Genomic DNA, 21,759 nt, shown 5'->3' with positions numbered 1-21,759 from the left:
TTTGTGCTTGCAATTTAAATAGGATGAGGTTAATATTTTCTTCCCAAGTGTAATCTCTTTCTACAGTGATAGGGTATCATGTTTCTAATTTTATTTACAGAGAGATGGGAGGGTTGGATCACTAAAAGTGAGATTTGGGTGTGGATTTACATTCCTGCTCTTCCCTGTAAAGACTGGGACTGCTTGTGTCTGGACTCATCTTTCCAATTAATTTGAGGTAATTAAAGGGTACTGTGTAGGATGGGGCTAAAGAGAAACACAATTTAAATGTAATGCTTCCACTTTGGTATCTGCATCCTTATTTATTTTAAACCATCTTCAATGCTCTGACGAGTTTAAGTCTTCCTGTATCACATACTGTGCAAGCAGAAATATGTGAGTGAACTGTTGCCAATGGCTCTGAGCGAGCATGGGGCATGTTTCAGATTACACTGGTTTCTTGTTCTGATCTGATCTCCTTGCTAGAGAGGCTGAGAAAGGCAGCTCTAGGGGATTTACTTCCAGCAGCAGCAGCAGCAGCAGCAGCAGCAGCACATGATCCGTCAGTCGCGTGATTCTCACCACCGAGGACTAATGGGGAGGGTGAAGAAAAAGTGAATGCTGGGGAAGCAACAGCATTTTCCTCTGCTTGTGGGGTCCCTCCACCAGTCATGGCTTCTCCAAGGTTAGAAACCTACTGCTGCCCAAACCGGGATGCAGCCACACAGCTGGTGATGAACTTCCAGCCTCAAGTCTTCTGTGGAGTCTGCATTGGCAGTGCCTCCATCAGCCTGCTACTGACCATCCTGCAGCTCCTGCCAAAGAAGGGACAGAGCCCACGCAAGATGCCCAAAGCCTCGTCCTCCTCCACCATCCTTCTCCTTATCTCCATTTGTGACATCCTTGGAGGCTTAGGTAAGTGCCAGCTTGATGTCCTTGTTGTAACAGGTTCTTTTGCTCTGAGGTACCACAGACCTCAGAAGCTGGTGAGTGGACAGCAGAGATTTCTGAAGGAAGCATGCTGTTTGTGTTCACAGGAAGATTTGGACTAAGTGAGATCAGGAAATTATGGGTCTTTGGGGAGAAGGTTCTTGTTTAATAGTTATACTGTGGAAGTGAAAGCTCTTGACAAATCTAAGCTAGAATCTCTGCTTTAAAACAAATTAAAATCTAGAATGGCAGCTACTTCTCAGAGTAAGGCGTAAAAGTGGAGGTGAGGCAGCACATTGGAAAATAAATCTGGCATCAAACTTTTAGCCAATCCATAGGATGGCATTTGAAAACCATTGTCCTCTATGCCCTCAAATCCTTCTGGCCCAAGTGTGCCTCTTGCTCATGTGTCAGCTACATCTCTGGGCACATCGCATTGACAGAAAATGGGTTTGACTTGCAGCTGCACACAGATCATGCTGGACACAGGCTTTTGAAATGTGAGTAAAGCTACCTTATCAAGGACAACCAGCAGGTTGCCCAGACCCTGGTGGATAGTCTGGAGGAATAAACCAGTGGAGACCAAAACAGAATGCATGAATCAAAATGAAACTAATATGTCTTGAGCTGTCCCATCAGTCATTTGGTAATTTTTCCCATCAGTCATTTACTGTCAAATTTGGCATAAATTGTCATTACTTGTGCTATGAAAATAGAGGCCAAGTTTGTTTCTACAAACACATTAGAAATAATAATAGAAGTAGTGCTGTTTTGTCTCACTGGTGGGGGCTGTGTGTGAGTCTGTGTATCTGTGTGTCTGTGTGTCTTTGAGTTTCATTTCTCTTCCCCGTCCCATCCAGCCAGATTCTCCCGCAGTATCTAATAAGTACCAATACTAAACCAAATATTATAAAGGAAGTAAAGAAGGAGATATGGAAAATACATATGTGCATGCACCTGGAAAAGGTCCTTTCAGTCAGATGAAGCCAACAATAGACAAAGTTATTTTTCTCCCTTCCTCTTTCACTGGCAAACTCAAACTAGCTATCCATTGTTGTTTTTGTATTAGACTCACTTCGGTGGGTGGAAAACAGTTCATTCTTGGTGGGAAACCTGGTCATTTTGTTCAGTTTCCTGTTGGTGCTTTATTTCAAGCAAACCCAGAAAACTTCACTAACAAACTTTAAGTTCATTCTTAAAAAGAGCATTGCTGTTACCTAGTTCAGAAGTGCTGCTTTCGCTCAGTCCTGTGACAGAGGAAAAGGGCTGCTTATAAAATGAAGGCAGAGAAAAGTGAAAAACAACTCCTTTTCTGCAATGGGGGATTTTATAGAGAAGCAAATATTAGTGTACGAATATATGCTGGTAAACAGTTATTTAGTGCTTCATGTCAATCTCTTAAATGCTACCCAGTTTATGTTATGGAAGCATGTGACAGCATCTCTAAGTGAGATCTTAATCTATGTAATGTTTGAAGTCCCAGCAGCTTCCAACTCTTGGGGCTACTTTCCCTGAATGATCACACTGACATTTAAATAGCACAGTTGTCCCTGCTGTGCTCCTCTGCAGCCGTCGCCTTCCTGCAGACGCACAAAATCTGGGCTGCGATGTGAAATATGTGGCCAGGGAAAAGCATGTGACTCAAATCACACCAGCAGATTCAAAGCATTAATACATTTTTTTTCTTTAGGTCTGATCTTCAGGTCAAGCGTATGGCTGGGCTTCCCAGGCTTCATAGCTAACATTTCTGTGGTGAATGGGACTGACGTGTGGCCTTCCACTTTCTGTGTGGGGAGCGCGGTAGGTACCGAGATCATCCCCCCTTTCTTCTGCTCCAATTAAGAGTCTTTCCACAGGGGGAATCTGAAAGGAAAACTGCTGTATCCAAAAGGAAATGTGGCTGTGAGTCAGAGCCTGAATATGACAGTTTCAGCCTCTGCCACACCCCTGCAAGTGCATTCATGCCTCCCTCTGCGAGCCTGGGTCAGGGCAGGCAGGTACAGCTGGTGCTGTACGGTGGGGAGGGATGTAGGGCAGCTGGCTCAGACTGATCCCATGAATTCTGCCGTGTTCACTCCTCACAGGAGTGCCAGGGGAGTGGAGTACACCACATTCAGGGATGTGGAGCCAAAAGGATATAAGCAGCCCCAAAAGGGCTGTGAAGCATTGATTGGGTTTGTGCAGGCACAGCACCACGAGTGCCCCAGCGGCTCCGTTGCACTGGCAGCGCGAGGTTATCTGTCCATCTTCTCTGTCAGAAACTGCAGCCCGTGTGGTGCAGCAAGGACCTCCCGAAACCAGCAACTTGGGTAGCTCAAATTAGCTTTTGTGGCATGAGAGTGTGTGTTTTAGACACAGAGGGACAACAGGAGAAATGTACTCATAGCCACAAATCTGCTGGCAGAAGGTCTGTCCCTGCCATGTGGGATTTCAGCTCAGATTGCTGAGCTGCATCTCAATGACTGCGTCTGGCCAAGTATAATAAAGTATCTTCTGGGTTAAAATGCAATAATAAGAAAATGTAAATGCATTCCAAAAGTACACATTGAAACTCAGTTACAAATTTTATAATCAAAACACTGGGAAATAGAATTTGAGCTTACTGTAAAAGAATAAAGGTCACAATTTTTACTAAAACATTGCCAATGACAAGTAAGACAGATCATCACTTTACCCAGATGCAACAGGAATGTGGGATCTCCAATGAATTAATGCATGAGCAACAGCAGTATTAGCTTTGCAATTCAAAGTTTACAATGTAGAAGGGGATAGGTTGCATGTAAAGAAAACTATTCAGCTCCAGTAGTTTTAAAACAAAGCAATCTGTGCCAAATTGAACTCACGGTGCTTTATATGCCTATATAAAAACAGCTTCAAAGAGGATAGTTTTGTGCCATGGACACAAATATAAATTGTATGCATCTATCAAAAGTCAATTCTATTTCACGTCTTTAAGTTTTGCTTATGAGATGCAAATGCTGTTGTTTTTTTCATTGAGAAAGAACAAACAATCTCAATATCGTGCAGCAAGAATGTGCTGCTCAAAACCCATTCCTCCTCATGTTTCACTTTCTGACCCATAACACATAAAAATGTATTTTTAAACATGACAGGGTATTCTATGCAGACTGTTTGTTTTTCATTTGAATTTCAGGTTAGATGGTGAGCAGCATAGCGGTCTACCGCAATTTTTATTTTCCCTTACTTATGCTCCAGGAAAATGCTGTAATTTGAGTCATTTTAAATTTAGATTCAACTATATTGGAATGAAAAATAACCCTTCTTCCACTCATTTCCCCTAATGTATTCTCATGTGAGTTAATAAAATGTTTCCGATTCTATTTTATTTTTCTTTTAGTACTATTGTTTTATTTCTCTTAACCACAAACCTATACAAACTCCAAATAGTGAAACTTTTAGACATCTCCCTTCAATGGTTTGCAGAGGGCTACCCTTTCAGGCACTGCAGCAAGCTAAAAAGTAAGATATCATATGAAGATTTAGCATCTAAGTGTATCTGATTTATATTATTTTTGGAGGCAGTTTTGTCAGTGTTGGATTTTCTGAAAAGACACTGCAGTTTATTTTTGTATATGTATGTTTATGGGTAGTAAATTGTGCATTTTCCAACTGCAGCAAATATGTAAATGTGATGATGAAGTTACATACTGAGTGCTATAGGTAAAGTGCATTAGAAGGAAGACTGGGATTTTATTTTCTGCCTCCTGTGCGCTAGGAAATTGTCATGATGTTTGAATTAAATACTGAATAATTAATGTCACAAATTACTAGAGGTAGGGTCTACACCCATGGTGAAAGGAAATATTTCCCAGCTTGATTTGCCTTTTGGAGGAAGGAGTGCTAGATCTCTATTCACCAGCGTTTGGCTCAGTAACAAGTATGTTGATTTCCAGATGTAAAACGATGCTACTATGGAGCTGTGATAAAGGATATTCAGATAAGAACTGAAAGACAGCTTGGAGGGAAGATAGCATGAATATTAAAACACTCCCAGACTATTACAAAGAGCTAGCTCCTATGGGGAAGAAATGTGGAATTTATATACAGCAGCAAAGAAAGGTCACTTTTCCTATATAAGCTCATGGGAAAAATGCATGGGGTCAACTCAAGAATGCTGTGGAATTTGGCTTGACTTGAACCTGTTTGCTTTGGATTTTTATTGAAGAAATCACTCAGGGAGTTCAGTAGGTGTATTCTTCCAGAGTGTGAGTGATTTTCTCATTAATGAGATTTTTTTCTTGATAACCATCTTGTGCATGGAGAAAACACCCATCACATGCAGAACCCACAAATGCACAGGCACACTGTGGTTATGACTGACCTCAGTTATATTTTTACGCCTCAGCTACTGAGAAACAACTGCAATTTTAATCTAAAATTGAAACATCCTCACTATAAATTTCTTTGGGCTTCACTTACCACATGCAGGTTAGGAACAGAGAGGTAAATGACAGGTTTTCTAAATCAGAAAATAAGCTGTGAAAGCAAATGCTGTTCAATTTACTTGACCCATAGGCTACAACAATGCTGTTCCTGTGACTTTGAGTAAGATTTCGTACTTCATAATGTCATCTGTAATATATACACATTTAAAGAACAAATCAGAAGGACAAGGGTTTTAGTCCCTTCCCTGCCCCAGTGGTACTGCAGAAGCAGCTGTCATATTTGGCACTTCTTTCCCCTCTAGATGTGGATCCAGCTGCTATATAGTGCTGGCTTCTGGTGGTTGTTTTGCTATGCTGTTGATTCTTACTTGGTGGTGAGAAGATCAGCTGGACTGAGGTACCAGAGTTAAAGCTCTGAATTTGTTTTTTTCCCCCCAACATTGTCTGTCTCTGTTTGCAGCTATAAGTGAGTCGTGTACAACCATCTGATGCTCATATAGCTACCAGGTAATGATTGGGATCAGTGGTGTTCTAAGTGCTTAAATTGCCAGGGCAATGCTCACATACTGATTTATGTCCAACTTCAATTTAAATGTAACTGAATTAATTTAACCTTTGGAAAAATATGGAGCAAATTGTAGTCTATAAACTTGATGGCAATGAGATGACTATTTTTGTCCCTACCCTGTGTCTGAAATGGATTCTTGCAGCAAAAAATTAATGTTATACTGAAAATGAAAATTTGGAGGGGGAAAGTGCTGAACTTCATACAGTTAATTTCATATAGTTAATTCCATGAAAAGGAAAGAAAAGGAAAGAAAAGAAAAGGAAAGAAAAGAAAAGAAAAGAGAAAAGAATGTTTCTAAGTTGGTTGTTAGAAGAGCAAAATAACCTTCAGTTGCTGTTGATAAAAGTGGAATTACGTGACTCTGTAGAGCAGTCACATACTAAGGATATGGCTCTTCTGCAGGTGTAACCAACATGAGGCTTTTTGAGTTAACTTTACAAAATCAGGTTTATCCCCAACAGTCTAAAGTCTCATAGTTCTAGGCAAACAGCTGGCACCTTCCTCCTTCCCCCATCCCTGTTAGCAAAAAAAAAATAATGTGTATTTGGCCTTGATTATGAGATCAGAGTAAACACCAAAAGACTTTCTACAAACATGGTTCTGAATCTCCCTAAGACTGGAGCAGTATCCAGCTCTGAAAGTTAAACATCATTTTCTACAAATCACAAAAGGATGGTTTATTTGACTGTTCATCTCCATTCTTAAATTTTAATCTGTTAATTTGCCGTCTGCAGGAGAAATAAAAGATGCAGAGGTTCCTTCTCAACAATAAGGGTAGGGAAGAAGTCCTTTCCCCTCCACCCTACAGGCTGGAGGAGACAGGGCTTCCATGTGCAATCCTGAATAACTGCTTTGGCTCATTCTTTTTCTGAAGGACTGCCTCACCCACCTGCTTTCCCCTTAGTTTAATGTGTTATTATGCACAATTTCCTGTCTGTAAAGCTCTTTTTCAGTGAGGGTCCCATTTTTACCTTGCCATGTGGGAAGCGCAATGTTGGATATCTTTAATTGTGCCTGTGGTGTTTGGTGCTTGCAGTACCATTGTGCTGTACCACATGATGACGTGGGGCCTTGCAGTGATGCTCTGTGTGGAGGGGATTGCTCTGCTTTACTACCCCTCTCTGTCCAGGTAAGCAGGCTCTGGAAACAGACTGAAATCGTGGCACTCTCTGCTCATTTGAATGTCTTTTGGTCAGCTTTAGAGACAGACATTCAAAAGTTGAGAATTTTGGTCTTTGCCAAGGATGTCCCACTGATCATTTTCAGTGATTATGCTCAAAATACCAGCCTGGACTTCAGGGGACCCTGGAGAAATATCCAGGCAATCCATGCACTTGGGCATGCTGTGAAACAGCTTCTATGAGCCACCCTTCTCCCATTCCTGGTTTTAGCTTTTGTTTCAATTTGAGAAAAATCCACAGAAAGTGCATGCTTAAAATCAACTTTATGTCCCATGTGAACTGATAGTAAAGGTCCATAAGTGAAATTTTTTCATCTGTTTGCTTCATTCATTTTTATTTTTTTCTTTTTAAGCTAAAGGTGACATAGATAGACTAGCCAGAATAGTGACGGGAAAAAAAATGCATAATCTTTTAATGATTTCTTCTCAGCTGTGAAAATGGCTTGGAACATGCAATCCCACATTACATCACAACCTATGCCCCACTCCTGCTAGTGCTTGTGGCCAACCCAATCCTGTTTAGGAGGACAGTATCAGCAGGTATGTTCCTAATGGCCAGCATCAATCAGTCTGTGTTATTTAGCAAAACAGTACTGTAGAAAGCTTTGTACTCAGTGATGTGTGACAGCTCCTTGTTAAATCATAAAGATACAGCAAAGGGTGGGAAGCAGTTGCCTGTGGAAGTGAAGACACCATTTTGATGGGAATTTGCCTTAGAGAAAAGTTCTGGTGATACAGGAGCTCTTCTGCGATTAACCTCTAACTGCAGGTGGGCAGACGTTTCCATTTTACTTGATTTAAAGCTTTTGAGGCAATGTACCCTGGATGCTTAACTCTACTGGAGTTTTGGTACCAACCTCGACTTTAGAATGTAATTTATTCTAGCTGGTGAGATCTGAGAGTTGATTTAACTTCTTGGCAGCCCTAGAGCAAAAAATGTAATAAAATGTGATCAGAATTTTGTCACTTCTGAGATTATGAAACAGATGGGAATTATACACAACTCAGATGGGGTCTTGATGTTCCAGTTCAATTTATTATTCAGTGCTTAGAAGAAGTGACACTGAAAAAAAGTCTGACTCAATGCATTCTTTGCATGTAATATGATCATTGCTAGATGTTTGCAGTACCTGAATTAAGCTACACATTGATTATATAAAAAAGCTGGAGAAAATCCAGTATTCTTAGTTCAATCTTTATCCCATTCATTCTCTGTCCCTCAGCCATATTCATTTTCAAAGAAGCAGCTGTCCTTTTAAGAAATCATTCCCATAAAAAGTTGCTTTTTGTATATTTGTGTTTGCATTTTTGTATTCCTTGTGATATCTGAACAGTATGTGGCATAACTTTTTTTGCTGACAATCCATCTTCCATGTTTTAGAGATGTAGCTAATGCTGTATCAATGACACAATGAAAAACAATGTGCATAATAGGATGGAAGATTCTATTCAAACATCACATGATAATTATAAGCATATAATTATATCACACATTATATAGAAGGTACATGCTACCTTTTGTTATGAAATAGAATTATAATAGTTGATCATACTATTTAATATTTTCAGTGGGATTGAGAGAAAAACAAATAGTGGAATATCTTTCATTTTAGGAATCCAGATGTGTGTAATTATTTTTCTAAGTATTAGGCTATATGTGAGATTCCTTGAAAATGGTCCTTCCAGCTTCTGAACAGCTGCTGGAGACAAATCTATCCATTCCTTTGTTCCCTCTTTCAGGCCTCTACCTTCTGGATTTTTGTGCCTAAACTAACAAGATGTGCATATATTAATGAACACTATTGTATACTTTTCAGTTGCCTCCTTACTGAAAGGGAGACAAGGAATTTACACAGAGAACGAAAGACGCCTGGGGACAGAGATCCAGATGCGCTTCTTCAAAATTATGCTGGTATTTGTTATTTGGTAAGAGATGCATTATTTTGTTTTAAAGTGCCTTTTTCCCAGAGGGAGAGAGTCAGGGACAGGAATATAGACTGACGGGTTGCTTCATTTGTTTGTCTTTTTGCTTGGAAGGGAAGGTATCTAAGGAAGAAGCAGTTCTAAACTAGTTCACAAAGGAGCTGAATCACTCACAAGGCTGTGAGGAAATGATAAAATGTCTAACCAACAGAAAAGCAAAAGCAACAGAAACAACAGCAAAAAATTCCCAATAGGTTGGGCATCGACTGAAGCTGTCTGGTAGAGCAGCTCCCGGCTCTGTGGGCTGATGGCTTTCTGTAATCAACATTTCTCAGAGCCTCCTGGCACCCAGCACATCACTGAGGACCTACAATAAAAATGCTTCTAAGTCTGGCTTCATGGCTCTGACCATGACCATACAATGCAGCCACCTCTGTGCTCTGCAGTTTTCAAGTGTCTGAAAAACATGTAGATATTGACTGGAAAATAAGGAAATGCCAGAAAAGAAAACTCCATATGATTGTGTGCGAAATTTCTTATTATTTAATTTTTTAAAAAAAATTTGTCTTTTCCCATGAAAATAGCACTTTGGCATAGGATAGAAAAGAGATAGGGAGGAGAAGAATGGGACAACAAGAAGTGGAGTGGTGAAATGAGAAGGCCAAACTCAGCAGTCTCTACATCCCACTTAACTTCTTTACACACAGGTGTATTAATGCATGTTACATTGCTTTAACAGGCTGGGCAGGGAGAAAGGCTGCCTCTTTTATCTTCTCTTGGCTGCTGTCTACTGGAGTGCTCTGAAAGGAAATGATAGTCTTTTTTGGGGGAATAACAGTCTTCTTGGCTTGGAAGCGAAGTTTCCAATGTGAAGGGTGGGGTAGCCAGCAGAGGAGGGAGTGAGAGGCAGCAATGAGGGATCCTGCAGCATGGCTTCCTGGAAATTGCTGAAATAATAAGGAGCAGAGATTCAGCCAAGCTCCCAGGGCTGTGGAACGAAAGAGTCCAGAGGCACCACAGAAGTGCACTGCAACCTAAGGGATGGTGGCCAGCTTGATTATCTGGGAAAAAGCATGAAAGGAAAGGCCAATTTCCCATGGACATTGTGGGGACATTTGTTTATTTCCATTCTGTCTCATCCTGGACTTTCCTAATAAAAAATAAAATCACAGCTCTGGTTTAGGATTTTGCTCTAATAAAACATAAGCTCTGGAGTGTAAAACTTTTCTCAAAGGTTACTGGAGGGAAAGACTGAGGCAGTCTCATCTCAGAAGCATAGGGAAGATTTCCTTCCATCCCAGAAGTCAAATATGGAATGCTTTAGTCAAAGACAGCAGGTTGGGGCAAAATAGGATAGAAGAGATGCCTACAGATTTAGGAGGGGAGAGCAGGAGGTTTTACATTGTCATAAAGATATAATTGTGTAGAGGACAAATATAAAACCCCTTAGAAAGTATGACGTGAAAGCTGATGGCTTCTTTTCTGCATCTGCAGTGCAACTATAAAGAAATGCTCCTCTCACTGTTTAGATGTCATAGGAACTTACAGCCATTTGCTATAATCTCTATTTAGTGTAGAACATAATCAGTTTCTTTCAATGAAAGAGGCTTGATTATACTCATCCTTATTTGGAAACAGATATTACCCTTATTCAAAATAATTGTTAACACTTTAAAGGATTTAAAAGCCAACTTTTGTGTTGCTTTTTTGTGTTTTCTAATGGACATTCTGGAAGTCTTTAATCTAACCCTGAAATTCTAACTCCAGCTGGAAATCCTGCAGCCTTTTGCAACAACACATGCATATATTTGAGTTCCTTTTCTGTGAGCACAACTCTTCTAAGGCACAAGAAAAAGAAGTCAGCATGTATGATATCCCCATTATGGATCACACTTCCTTCTCATCTCAATTTTATTCTGCAATTTACTGTTCTGCAGCAAGTTAAAATTATCAGATTTTCTTTTTTCTTATATTGATTTATATTTTGTCTAGGCCTGGGAGAGTAAGTAGGTCCAGTTCTTGATTGTGATCTCGTAGACCTATGGGTTCCTTCAGATTGAGATTTAACAAGAAATCCAACCATCTTGGACTTGATCATCCTAGAGTTCTTTTCTACCCTTAATGAGTCTATAATTTAAAAAATCTTGTTGTCCTTAGAGCGATTTTAATTTCTATAATTAAGGTAAAGCATATTTTACCTGCACATCCATATGTGACTGACCTGTTCTTCTTTGCTCCTGCCATAGCTGGTCATCCAATATCATCAACGAGACCCTTTTGTTCTACCTTGAAATGCAGCCAGATATCAACGAAATGCCCCTGAAAAACATCAGAAGTGCTGCACTGATCACCTGGATTATAATGGTGGGTCAGCGGCGACATCACTTGGGCTTAGAAATCACTGTTCTGGAACAACAGTTCTGGATTGTGTGGGGTTTTTGAGGGATATAAACACTCTGAAAATCAAGGAAGAAAAACAGAAGAAAGAGAAAGGAATGAGCAGTCAGTGGGAGGGCTTTTCACATGTAAAATTTGCCAAAAATGTCCTAGAGGCCAACTACTGGAGTATGCATTCTCTGTCTCGGTGAGAGATCACTCCCATTTCAAGATCCACAACAGATAACTGGAATGACTTCTAGACTCACCTTGCTAAACTCTGTCATAATGCAAGCTGCAAAGTTTTAGCTCACAATTCCTTAAGGTTTCCCAATTAAATGGGCATTTCAAGGAAATTTTCCGTTTGTAACTAGGGTGGGAGGTTTTTTTATTATTATAAAGAATGATTGCATCTTATGTAATGAAATTTGGATCATTATTTGGGAACAAATAGGAGAAAAGTCGTTCACACAAGGCACCAAAAAATAGCTGTGAGATGCTGGTCTCTTACTGTAGCCTCTTTCTCCAATTAGAATATTTGACAAGGGATTTTTCAGAGGTGACAGTGCAGGTTCATTTTCCTAGAGAATTCATTCTGGAGTTGTTAAATAGATGGAAGGCCTGAGCATGATCTGTGCAATTAAGCATTTGAGCAGTTTGGTATTGAAGGATTAAGTGATGCAACTGATGTGATACAACCTCCTTCTCCTCCTGTGACAAGGAGTGAACACACTCATGTGACAGGGACCTTGCTCTTGCTCACCTGGAGAGCAAGAGGTCAAGTCTGGGGACTGACCTCTGCTTTAAAATGGCTATAAAAATACTTTCCTTCTTTTCCTATGAGAAAAATAGAAGCACCTAAAGCCATTAATTTGTTAAGCCTCTCACGGCACTGGAAACAGAAACAAATTTTTTGACGATCACTTGGGATTTTCTTTTTCAGTGCCTCTCCCCATTTTTCCATCCCACTTTGATGGACATTTTCACTGGCTCAAGAATCTAAAGCAATTTCAGACAGATCAATTCCTGCTATTTTTAAAGGCAGGAAAAGCTTCACTGTCTATGCTAGTGTCTCCTCTCATATATTTGACTTGGCTTGTAATGAAAAATATACATGCTTTTGTGAATAAAATAGTCCAGAGGTTGTGGGGAAAGTTAAAAACACACCAAAGGATTGACTGGCTAAACTTCATGCTAGAAAATCATTTCATGCTTACTGCTTACTGTTATGGCCTCAGCATTTTGGAAAACAGGTCATGGTACTTTTCTCTTATTTGTTTGTGTCTGCGATGGCTAAATTTTTATTTGAGTGCATGTAGCGTATTTTAAAGTCAGCAATCATTCAGTGAAAGGGAAGTTTTTAATACATACAAATCATTCTGCTAGAGCTGAGGATGAAGCCTTCCTTGGTGGTGTAACTCCTGTTGCACTTCTCTTTCCTAGGGGGTTCTTAATCCCATGCAGGGCTTTCTCTTCACATTAGCTTTCTATGGCTGGACAGGATGGAGAGTGGACCTGAAATGGCGAAAAAGAGAAATACCCTGGGAATCTATGTCCTCATCAACTGTGGGGGAAAATGCCTATCCCTCACCAGTGAACTACCAAAGCAACATCCATGATTCCAAGAAGATCTCAACAACCGACAGCCAGCAGACCGACGAGGCCATAAGCATGTTGTCTGAAGGTAACACCAGCAGTGACGAAAGACTAACCAGAAGCTCTCCCATCTACCAGGGCTGGTAGTTTCTATGTGCAGAGCTGGATCTAACTTTTCCTGGATCTAACTTTTCATATTGTCAATACTCACAAAACCACGTCAATGTGTGAATCATTGCGTACTCTGGAATTGGGTTTGTGCTCAGTGGCTTGATGTCATTTCCTGTAGCTTGTGTGAGAGAACGTGTGAGACAGAGAGATGTGGTCAATGTCTTCATTTGCCTTCTGAGAGATGTAAACAGGTATAAAGGCTTGAACCTTTTTCAGCAGGAGTATATATCTGCAATGATATTTGTTACTTATGATTAAATTTTGTTCATTTTCTTTTAATCTCTCTTGTAACCTCCTTATGGTAGAAGAGTCTTTTGTTTTAATAAATGGACTATTCATATGTCGGGTTTTTAAATGTGTTGCCTTGCCTGTCTTGCTCAGCATAAAATTGCTCACCCAGAATTACAGCCCTAGGGTTTCTGAGGCACCATCATTTCCAGTCTTTGCAGTCTGGTAAAGCATTAGTGACAGCAGAGTCTGACTTCAGCACAAATATTTCCTGTTTGTGTTGACTCTCACTGACATAATCTTCTTTTAGCTTGTGTATGTGAATTTTTGGTGTGGTTTTATCTAGGGAGCTGAAAGGCTTTATTTAAAAAAAAAAATGAGCCCAGCACAGGCTCCACAAACACTTCAGAGCAAAGATTCCAGTTCATGCCAGGTCCAAGAAAAAATAAACCCTCAAACTATTTTTTAGTATGGATTCAGTCTGGTCTTTATGTGTACTTACCTAACAGGACAGTGGCTGCTGGGGCAGGTGCACTAAGAGACAATATTTACATAAAACACTTCCACTCTATGAGTGCTCATCATAAACCAGAGCAAGTAGAATCAATAATCCCTTCTCTGAGGAGTTCTCTGTTTTATACGTTCAGGTGCTGAATGAAGAGACATTAAATCCATTTTCCTTATCTTCTCAGATACACCTCTTTTTGTGCAGTGCCCGAGGTACCTACATCCAAACAATTAACCAGATTGGTTGAAAGTTAAGAAACAATGATCATGTCTACCCTAAGCTTTTGACTTCATACCAAAAATCTGATTTGTCTGCACAGTTTGACTGATGGCATGGTGGAAGCCCCTTTAGCCCAAGTAATTGCCCTCCTCTTCTTCAGCATGGGACCAGGTCTGGGCTTTAAATCGTGCTCACATCCACTTTGGCTGAACTTTCTTGGCTGTTTCCACATTTCGTTTCCAACTCAGCTCAGTTTCAGCTATTGTAAATAAAAAAAATTTAAAAATCATAATAAAAATTAAAGGCAGCTGAAAGGTTAATGCAAAAATAACATGAGGCTTAATAACTTCTTGGGTTACTCAGGGAGGTCTCGGGAAGGTTAAAAATTCAGGATCAGCAGAAACAATACTGAAAAATGTTGATTGCCTAATTAAAATAAATGAGATTCTTGAGCTAATTGTTTGATACAAAGGTGTTAAACAATGATTGGACAACCATTTAGGCAGATCATTACAGAGCTGTGCTTGTTTTGTAGCAAGTCTTTAACATTGTGCCCTTTGGAAACCTTTGTGGCTTTATGGCTTTTTATTGCTGCTCTCCTTGTCAGAACTACTGGCAGATCCCCAGATCCTTTCTTTTAATCACAGTCATTTGTTACCTACCAAAGTATGAAGAGACAGCACATTTATGAGCTGATTATATTGAGCCTTTTGAAACAGAGACAATTTTTCAGTGCAATACTTATCACAACTGGGGTCAAAAGAGCAGGAAAAAGGTGGAGGTGGATTTGTTAGTAAACCTTTTCATATTCTGTGGCGTGGACCAAGCTGCAAAACCTTAAACCAAAATAAACACTCTCTGCCTTCACTGGAATAATTATGTGGCATGAAAGCACTTGGGAGGTGACAGGCTGTAGCAAGAGGCCCTGCGAGAGAACTGAATGACTAATCCCTCCCTCCCTTCTCTGCTCCAGGGCATTTGTGTGGGACAGGGAGAGATGGGATGCCCCAGTCCTGGCCCCCCAAAGCTGTGAGCAGCCCTGAGCAGGGCCAGGTGGCTGCTGGCACTGGAACACTCCTGTTCTGGGACAGCTTTCTGCAAGGGCCAGGCTTTGCTCCTCTCCTTTTCTTGTTCTTTCAAGGCTGTTATTGGGGTGAGTATGGTGTGTCTGTGTGTCAGTTATCTATGGGATGTCATCAGGAAAAATTAGGACTCATCTGACAGCCTAAGAAAGAAAACTGACCTAATTTTGGTGTATCTAGAAATTGGTGTGGGGCATTCCAGAGCACCCTGACAGTGGATTTTGACTTATTAAAGAAGTATGTGTGAGGAGAGCCTCCTTATCTGCTGTTCCCAGCCTCCAGTGGATGCAGAGGAGGCATTCCTTCGCAGCTTACAATTGGATGATAATTGATTCTACTCATGTGTAACCATGGCCACATTTGATTTCACCTTACACAAACCTTGTTCTTGCTTCACTATTCAACAAATCAGGCAAAGCATTGCCTTCTTCAAGGATTGCAGCAGATGCCCCTCCCTTCCCACCAGGAATATATTTTTGAGGTCCATCTCCTGACTGTCCCCACTCCATGTGCTTGCTGCATGCATGTGAGGGAGCAGCCACAGGCCACCACAGCCATCTTCATGTTTAGGGAACCGTGTCCTCCAAGGGTCAGCAAGGGCAAACTGCACACACCACATCCTGCACAGCCCAGCTCTGACACCAACACCTCCACTGCCTTCTGAAGTGTGCCACCCACTGCTGAGAGACCCTTGTGCTTACCAGCACACAGAAACACATCCTAGCTTTCATTCTGATGATGATTTGTATCTGCTTAGTTGTCATGAGGTGAGTGCAGGAAGTGCTTGTCTCTGGCCTGCACATTTGTTTTCAAACATGGCTTGGGTTAACAAGTGCCAGCTCTTGTCAGTGCTGAAGACTATTGGTGCAGTCAGCCTGTGCTCTTCATCTTCCTCTGTGGGAGGGAGTCAATTCCAGTCACCCAGCTCTTCCCTCCTTGAGCAGGAGGGCAGCTGCCCCTCTGGAACAGCAAGGTGTGACTCAGAGCAGAAGCAAACAGAAGTAAAACTGGATCAGATACTGTATAATAAAATACATGCAGCTAAACTGTTGTTTCATGAGTACAGCAGTTGTCAACTATAGCTTCTCGTATTTTGGGTGTATTAGAGCACAACAAAACCTTCCTGAATTTATCAAAAGGAAAAAATGTTAGTTAGAACAAAAAGATAGTTGAGTCCATGCACCAAAATATAATTAGTGTAGCTGAATCACATAGAGAGGATATCTATACATACAGGGTTGTATGGCCTCTATTAAACACTTTCCTGGCCTCCCAGTCAGATTATCAAATCCAACCACACACAGTAACTTCTCTCTGTATTCACCAGCACTTATTTTTAAGCACTCTGTATTTGTCCTGCCAGCCTCATACATTTAATTACTATTTTATTTGGCCAGATGTTCAGGCTAATTGCAAAGCTGAAATATGAGCACTCATAAAATAATAAACAATGTGAATAGGCAGATTTCTTGCATACCACAGTTCTGCATTTATGAGGTGCACCACATGTCTGAGTAACAAAATCCTAATTGCATCTCTCACTAAGCCCTTCTTCTCATAGACCAAATACATGGAGCTAGAAAGTGAAATGTTAAATGTGATCCCCCCATCCCCTGGGTAACCATACCTGACTTACACTTCAGTGTTTCCTTCTGTGTATCCATGATAATGAGTTATCTGATCTCCAAAAATTTCTAAAATTTTTATGGAATCTCAAGTTCACAGTAATCCCAGAGGAAGATCACTAAACCACATGGTAGTTGACATAAGACAGGTCAGATGATGTCTAGTTATTAATTTTTTAAGGAACAGACATGCACATGTGTGGACATCGAAACTGGCAGCTGAAGAAGATGCAATCTTACTGAAAGGAAATAGGGAACAGAGTCTAGTCCAGGAATGCAGGCATGAATCTTTTTCCTGGTTAATATTCCCTGTTTAATAGGATTTGCTGTGAGCTGTATGCAAGCTGGTTCTCTTACTGCACTTTTCTAAGCAAACTCTTAATCTTTCTGGGCACTAAATTCACAAGGGGTTCTGTAGGTAAAGTTTTCAAAAGGCCGAGAAAATTCGAGCATGCAGCTGTAGGGAAAACGTTCATTGATGAAAGTGCTGGGAAGAATTTTTGCTGCTCCAGCATCTCTTGGTTGCTGGGTTTCATCACATTTTGGGGCAGTAAGAAGCTTTTGAAGCTTTCAGGTTTCTCCACAGGGGACATTTGAGTCTTGCAAAGCCAGTGCCTGGAGATGAGAAGACTGGCAAGGTGGTGGCCACTATTGCCCTGGGCTCTGTCCTGTGGCACATGGCAGTGCCAAGGGCACCGTGGGTCTCTTTGTGCCCTAGTGTCACATTGGGATGAAATTCAGGCAGATTCTGCCCTCACTTCTGTGGGTAGGAAGTTGGATCTTAAGGGGTGGAGAAGAGCTGTGAGGGATTGAGATGTGCTCCTTCCTCTGGAGAGTGGGACAGTGACAAGACAGTTAATAAAGACAACCTTTGTTGATGGAGCCTTGTCCTATCCTGGTTTTTCACCAGCTTTTCCATAGCTGAGAGGGACTCAGAGGGTAAAGGGAGGCCTTGGGTCCTTGCCCTCCAGGTGGCCCCACAGAGGTACCACCCACCTGAGCATCTCTGAGCCTCCTGGAATTCCTATCCTGGTTTTTCACCAGCTTTTCCATAGCTGAGAGCCTCCTGGAAAGCCTTGAGAACGTGGAGAGCTGACCACACTGTGGGTGTTACTGAGCTTACTGAAGGAGGCACGTTTTAGAGACATGGGTGAAAAACAATGCAGTGGGGTTGGTTTTGTGCAGTGTGAGGAACCAGCTGTGTTGGGTGGGGTGTCCTTGCAGCATCCTTCCCCCTCAGAGGGCACCAAGACTCAGGACAGCATGAAAACACTGGCAGCCATTCATTGCAGCTGTAGCCACATGACAGCAGCTGCTCCTGGTTTGCTGCTACAGCAGATCTTGAGCGAATTTCCTGGAGGAAAAGAGAAAAAAAAAAAAAAGGCAACAACCCAAGTCCCTCCTTAGGCAAAAGCACTCAACTAGAGCACCACATTTTATGTGGCAATGAAAGTTCTTCCACCCCGCCTCTGGTCATGTGGCAGCATGTGACAGGGAGCACAGCATTCTTCTCACCAGCCCTTTCCTCAAGGCTTGGCTTGCCAAGGATCAGAAGCATTCCCCCAGCCACTCTAAGTGCTCTGGGTAACAACTCAGCTCTGCGAATGCCCCATGTCAGGCAGTCAGCCATCCCCTAGGAATGCAATTACACCCAGAACAATACAGGGGAAGATAGATAAGGCAGCTTTTCCTTAGTTCCCAGGGGGGATTTTATAGTCTGAAAGCTGGTACACCCAGATGCCTTAATTTAATATCTGAATTTAAAATAATAATAAAAAAAGAAGTCTACCTTAGTAAAATACATTTTGCCAAAAACAAGAGACTTTTTTATAAGCATCTTCAAGTGAAATAGAGGCCTTTTACCCTTGTTTGCTGGGCTCTGTCCCTAGGGAGTTCCACGACTTCAGTGGAAATGAGGCCAATGGTGAGTAACTGGAAACCTGTGAAAGGCATGAATGGGTGAGCTGAAGGCACCGATGCAGCCACAAGGCTCCACAAGGAGAGTTGTTCCTCTCTTCCAGATGTCTTTATCATCTCACAGGAACGGGGCAGTGGGAGCTGCTGCTCGTGCCCCAGTCACTGCCCTGCCACTGTGCTCACAGAATTCATTCTTCTCTGGGCCAAAAGAAAGGAGAAATGCAAGCAGCACTGGCCTTGGTGCTAGGACCCCCCTCGCTCCAGTTTGGCAGGATTTTTCCGGGGGAAGCCCAGGGATCTGCAGCCCCATGCTCAGGGCTCCCAGAGGGGCTGTGAAGGATGCCTGGTGCAGCCTGCCCCTGGCATCAGCTCCTGTCACAGAGCTGCCCGAGCACCAGCCTGTCAGCTTTGGGTCTGTAAAACCTTAAAAAAAAAGTGTTTCTTTGTTTGTTTTTTCATGGCAACATCCTCAAATATCAGCTTTATTGGTACATTTCTGGGAGACAAAAATGGTATGTACTGTCTGCATTTATTTTGTGACGATATCATACTGTAGATAGTCACTTAAGGATTCACTCTATTCCAGATGAAATTCTAATCACACCTGTGAAATTGTGGGATGGTCTTTTGCCTTGCTTCTGCAGACACTTGTGAAATGAACTGATAAATATTCAAGTACAGCTACACAAAAACTCAAATGTCAGAGCACACACACATCACAACACACACATATAAGTACTCCCTAGGTTTTAGATTCATAGAAACATAATTTCTGCTGATGGACAAACATCAAATTAATTGGTTTTGTTTTAGAATAATTTTGGTTTTTCTTCTCCAAATGTTATTGTATTTTGTTAAACAAACAAGCATCCCAGAAGATACTACCTGAAGTCATGAACAAATATTCTGTTTAAGAAAATTTAAATTTTCATAAAAATAAAATTTTAACATTCAGTTCACTGCTCACAAATATCCTTCAAACATACAATCAAAAATTCCAGCAACATTGTCTTATAAAATTGACAGTGCTTTTCCTTCTTTATTTTTTTTTTCAGGGCTATTTTCCAATGACAGTTGGGATGTTTGGTTGGTTTTTTTTTATTTCAACCAACTAAAGAAATTATTTACTACATGGGCATGCAAGAGGCCACTATATAGTATTTGTTTGAGAGAGGCAAGCCCAAATGGACCTTCCATTTCAGAAAAAAATCCAGATACACAGTACTTGCTGGGTAATAGTATCTTCCCCAGCCCAAAGCATGCAGGGTATATCATGGAGAAATAAAATATGAATGAATTAGGCCAAAATAGTACCAGAGAAAGCAAGATGGTATTAATTTTCTCAGATTAATTTTATTTTGGGAGCTGATCAGCTTATCATTCCACCAAAGGAGAAATGAGCACCAACCCTTTTGTGGTTCAGACGTGGGAAGGAGCGGTTCAAGTGGTGATATGTAATAAAATTAAATTCCTTCTTTTCTGCTAGAAGTGCTGCTGTTCAGTTCCTACTGGAATAGACTTGGCTCAAGAAATAGATCAGGCTGTTGGTGGTTGTTTTTAAAGTAAAAGTTTTATAAGGTTTGGTGATAAAAGCTGTGAGACAACTTCTCAGCTTAGAGCTGTGCCAGACCAGTCCCTCTGTCCCCACCTGTTTCCTTCTCTGTCATTGCAGAAACCAAAGACCAGGCAGAAATGTGTATTTTGTACAGACAAGAATGTTGGGTTTTTTATTGATAAGGGGTCTCCAGTGATGTATGCAGTTAATCTATTGCTCCCACAGTCTCCAGAGAGCTGGTGGAACTTGTACAGTGATGAGAAGTGCTGTTTTCTACCCAAACCAACACCTTCAGTTTCCAAATTTGCATCTGGAGAAATACACCTCAATTTATAAATCTTTTGCAGACTCTGGTAGAGTCCAGAGCATTTTTAAAAAATTATTTTGTACCAACACATTTTTTATCAGTCTATATAGATCTATGATTTTATCTTAAAAACTCATGTTGCTTGTACATGAATAGATTTCTATAGCTCCTACTACAGCCTTCATCAATGTCTCTGTACTGAAGCAGACCTAAGTCAAGATGCCAAATGTTGGTGGATCAGAAAGGTTACATTTTTTAAAATTGCTTTGATATGTATTCTTTGATCAAGTCATGAGACCTGGAGCTTTAATGGGGATATTAAAAAAAAAGGATGTCTGTGTGAACTGACTGAAGCACAGGCTCCCTTCCTTTGTCATCCTCTGTGGAGGAAGGTGAGTGGGTAAATGATTAGACACGGTCATTTCATTGCACACATATTTCTCATGATTCTCCCCAAACCAGCCTCTGGGAAAGAAGCTGACAAGCAGCCACTGTCCAGGGCTTCAAGGAAGGAAACACCATGCTGAGGGCTTTTCCCATCAGATCTCTATCTTGGCAGTCTGGGTTGCCTGTCATGTGAAAAGGGGAGGTTTTCTCAAACTCTTAGTATTTGATTACTCTGTCAATGCCCTTGAAGGACTCACATTAACAGGTTACAAAGCAATTCTTTTTATAAATGAAGCTGTGACCATGTCAGGGTTCAAGGATTGCTGGGGACAGTGTGTGACTGAAAAAATGTATACAAAGCAACAAATAATTCAAAGCAACAGTGACAAGCTCTAATCCTAACAAAACTTTACTTGAGAAAATCAATCCATGCACATGGAATACAGATCTTGCCCAACAGGCATCCCCTGTGGGGGAGAAGACAGTTCACCCCATCAATTGACCCCACAAGTTACTCTGGAGGCTTCCCTGACTTCTTCCCATACTTAACTTACTTTTATACTGTTTCTTTATATTTAGATGGAGTGACTTAAGCCACGCACCTTACTCACTGAGGGGTGGTGGTACCTTGGGGGTGGGTACGTCACCAGAGTACCTGAGATAACCTTGGGATGGGGACGTGTCAGTCCAAGGAGAGGGATTTTGTCATGGTTGCTAACTCAAGGGCTTCCTTCATCTCCCTTGTTTTTCAGGGGCTATGCAGCTGCAAGCTAGGAGAAAGCTGGAAAGCATAGCTGCTTTT

General features: G+C 41.2%; 1 protein-coding gene across 1 annotated transcript; it reads left to right on the top strand.

The window, feature by feature from the left end:
- Positions 1–650: 650 nt before the first annotated feature.
- GPR143 (G protein-coupled receptor 143) lies at positions 651–13,105 on the top strand. Its single transcript, XM_041416548.1, has 8 exons — positions 651–894; positions 2,600–2,709; positions 5,618–5,712; positions 6,920–7,012; positions 7,494–7,603; positions 8,881–8,989; positions 11,233–11,350; positions 12,806–13,105. The coding sequence occupies exons 1-8, from the start codon at positions 651–653 to the stop codon at positions 13,103–13,105; spliced, it is 1,179 nt and encodes a 392-aa protein (XP_041272482.1).
- Positions 13,106–21,759: the final 8,654 nt, after the last annotated feature.

Source organism: Onychostruthus taczanowskii, unplaced genomic scaffold, assembly GCF_017590055.1.
Source record: "Onychostruthus taczanowskii isolate IOZ18803 unplaced genomic scaffold, ASM1759005v1 scaffold52, whole genome shotgun sequence".
Taxonomy (NCBI): Eukaryota; Metazoa; Chordata; class Aves; order Passeriformes; family Passeridae; genus Onychostruthus; species Onychostruthus taczanowskii.
The sequence above is the reverse complement of the archived record's forward strand: the minus strand, read 5'-3'. Positions and strand labels throughout refer to the sequence as shown.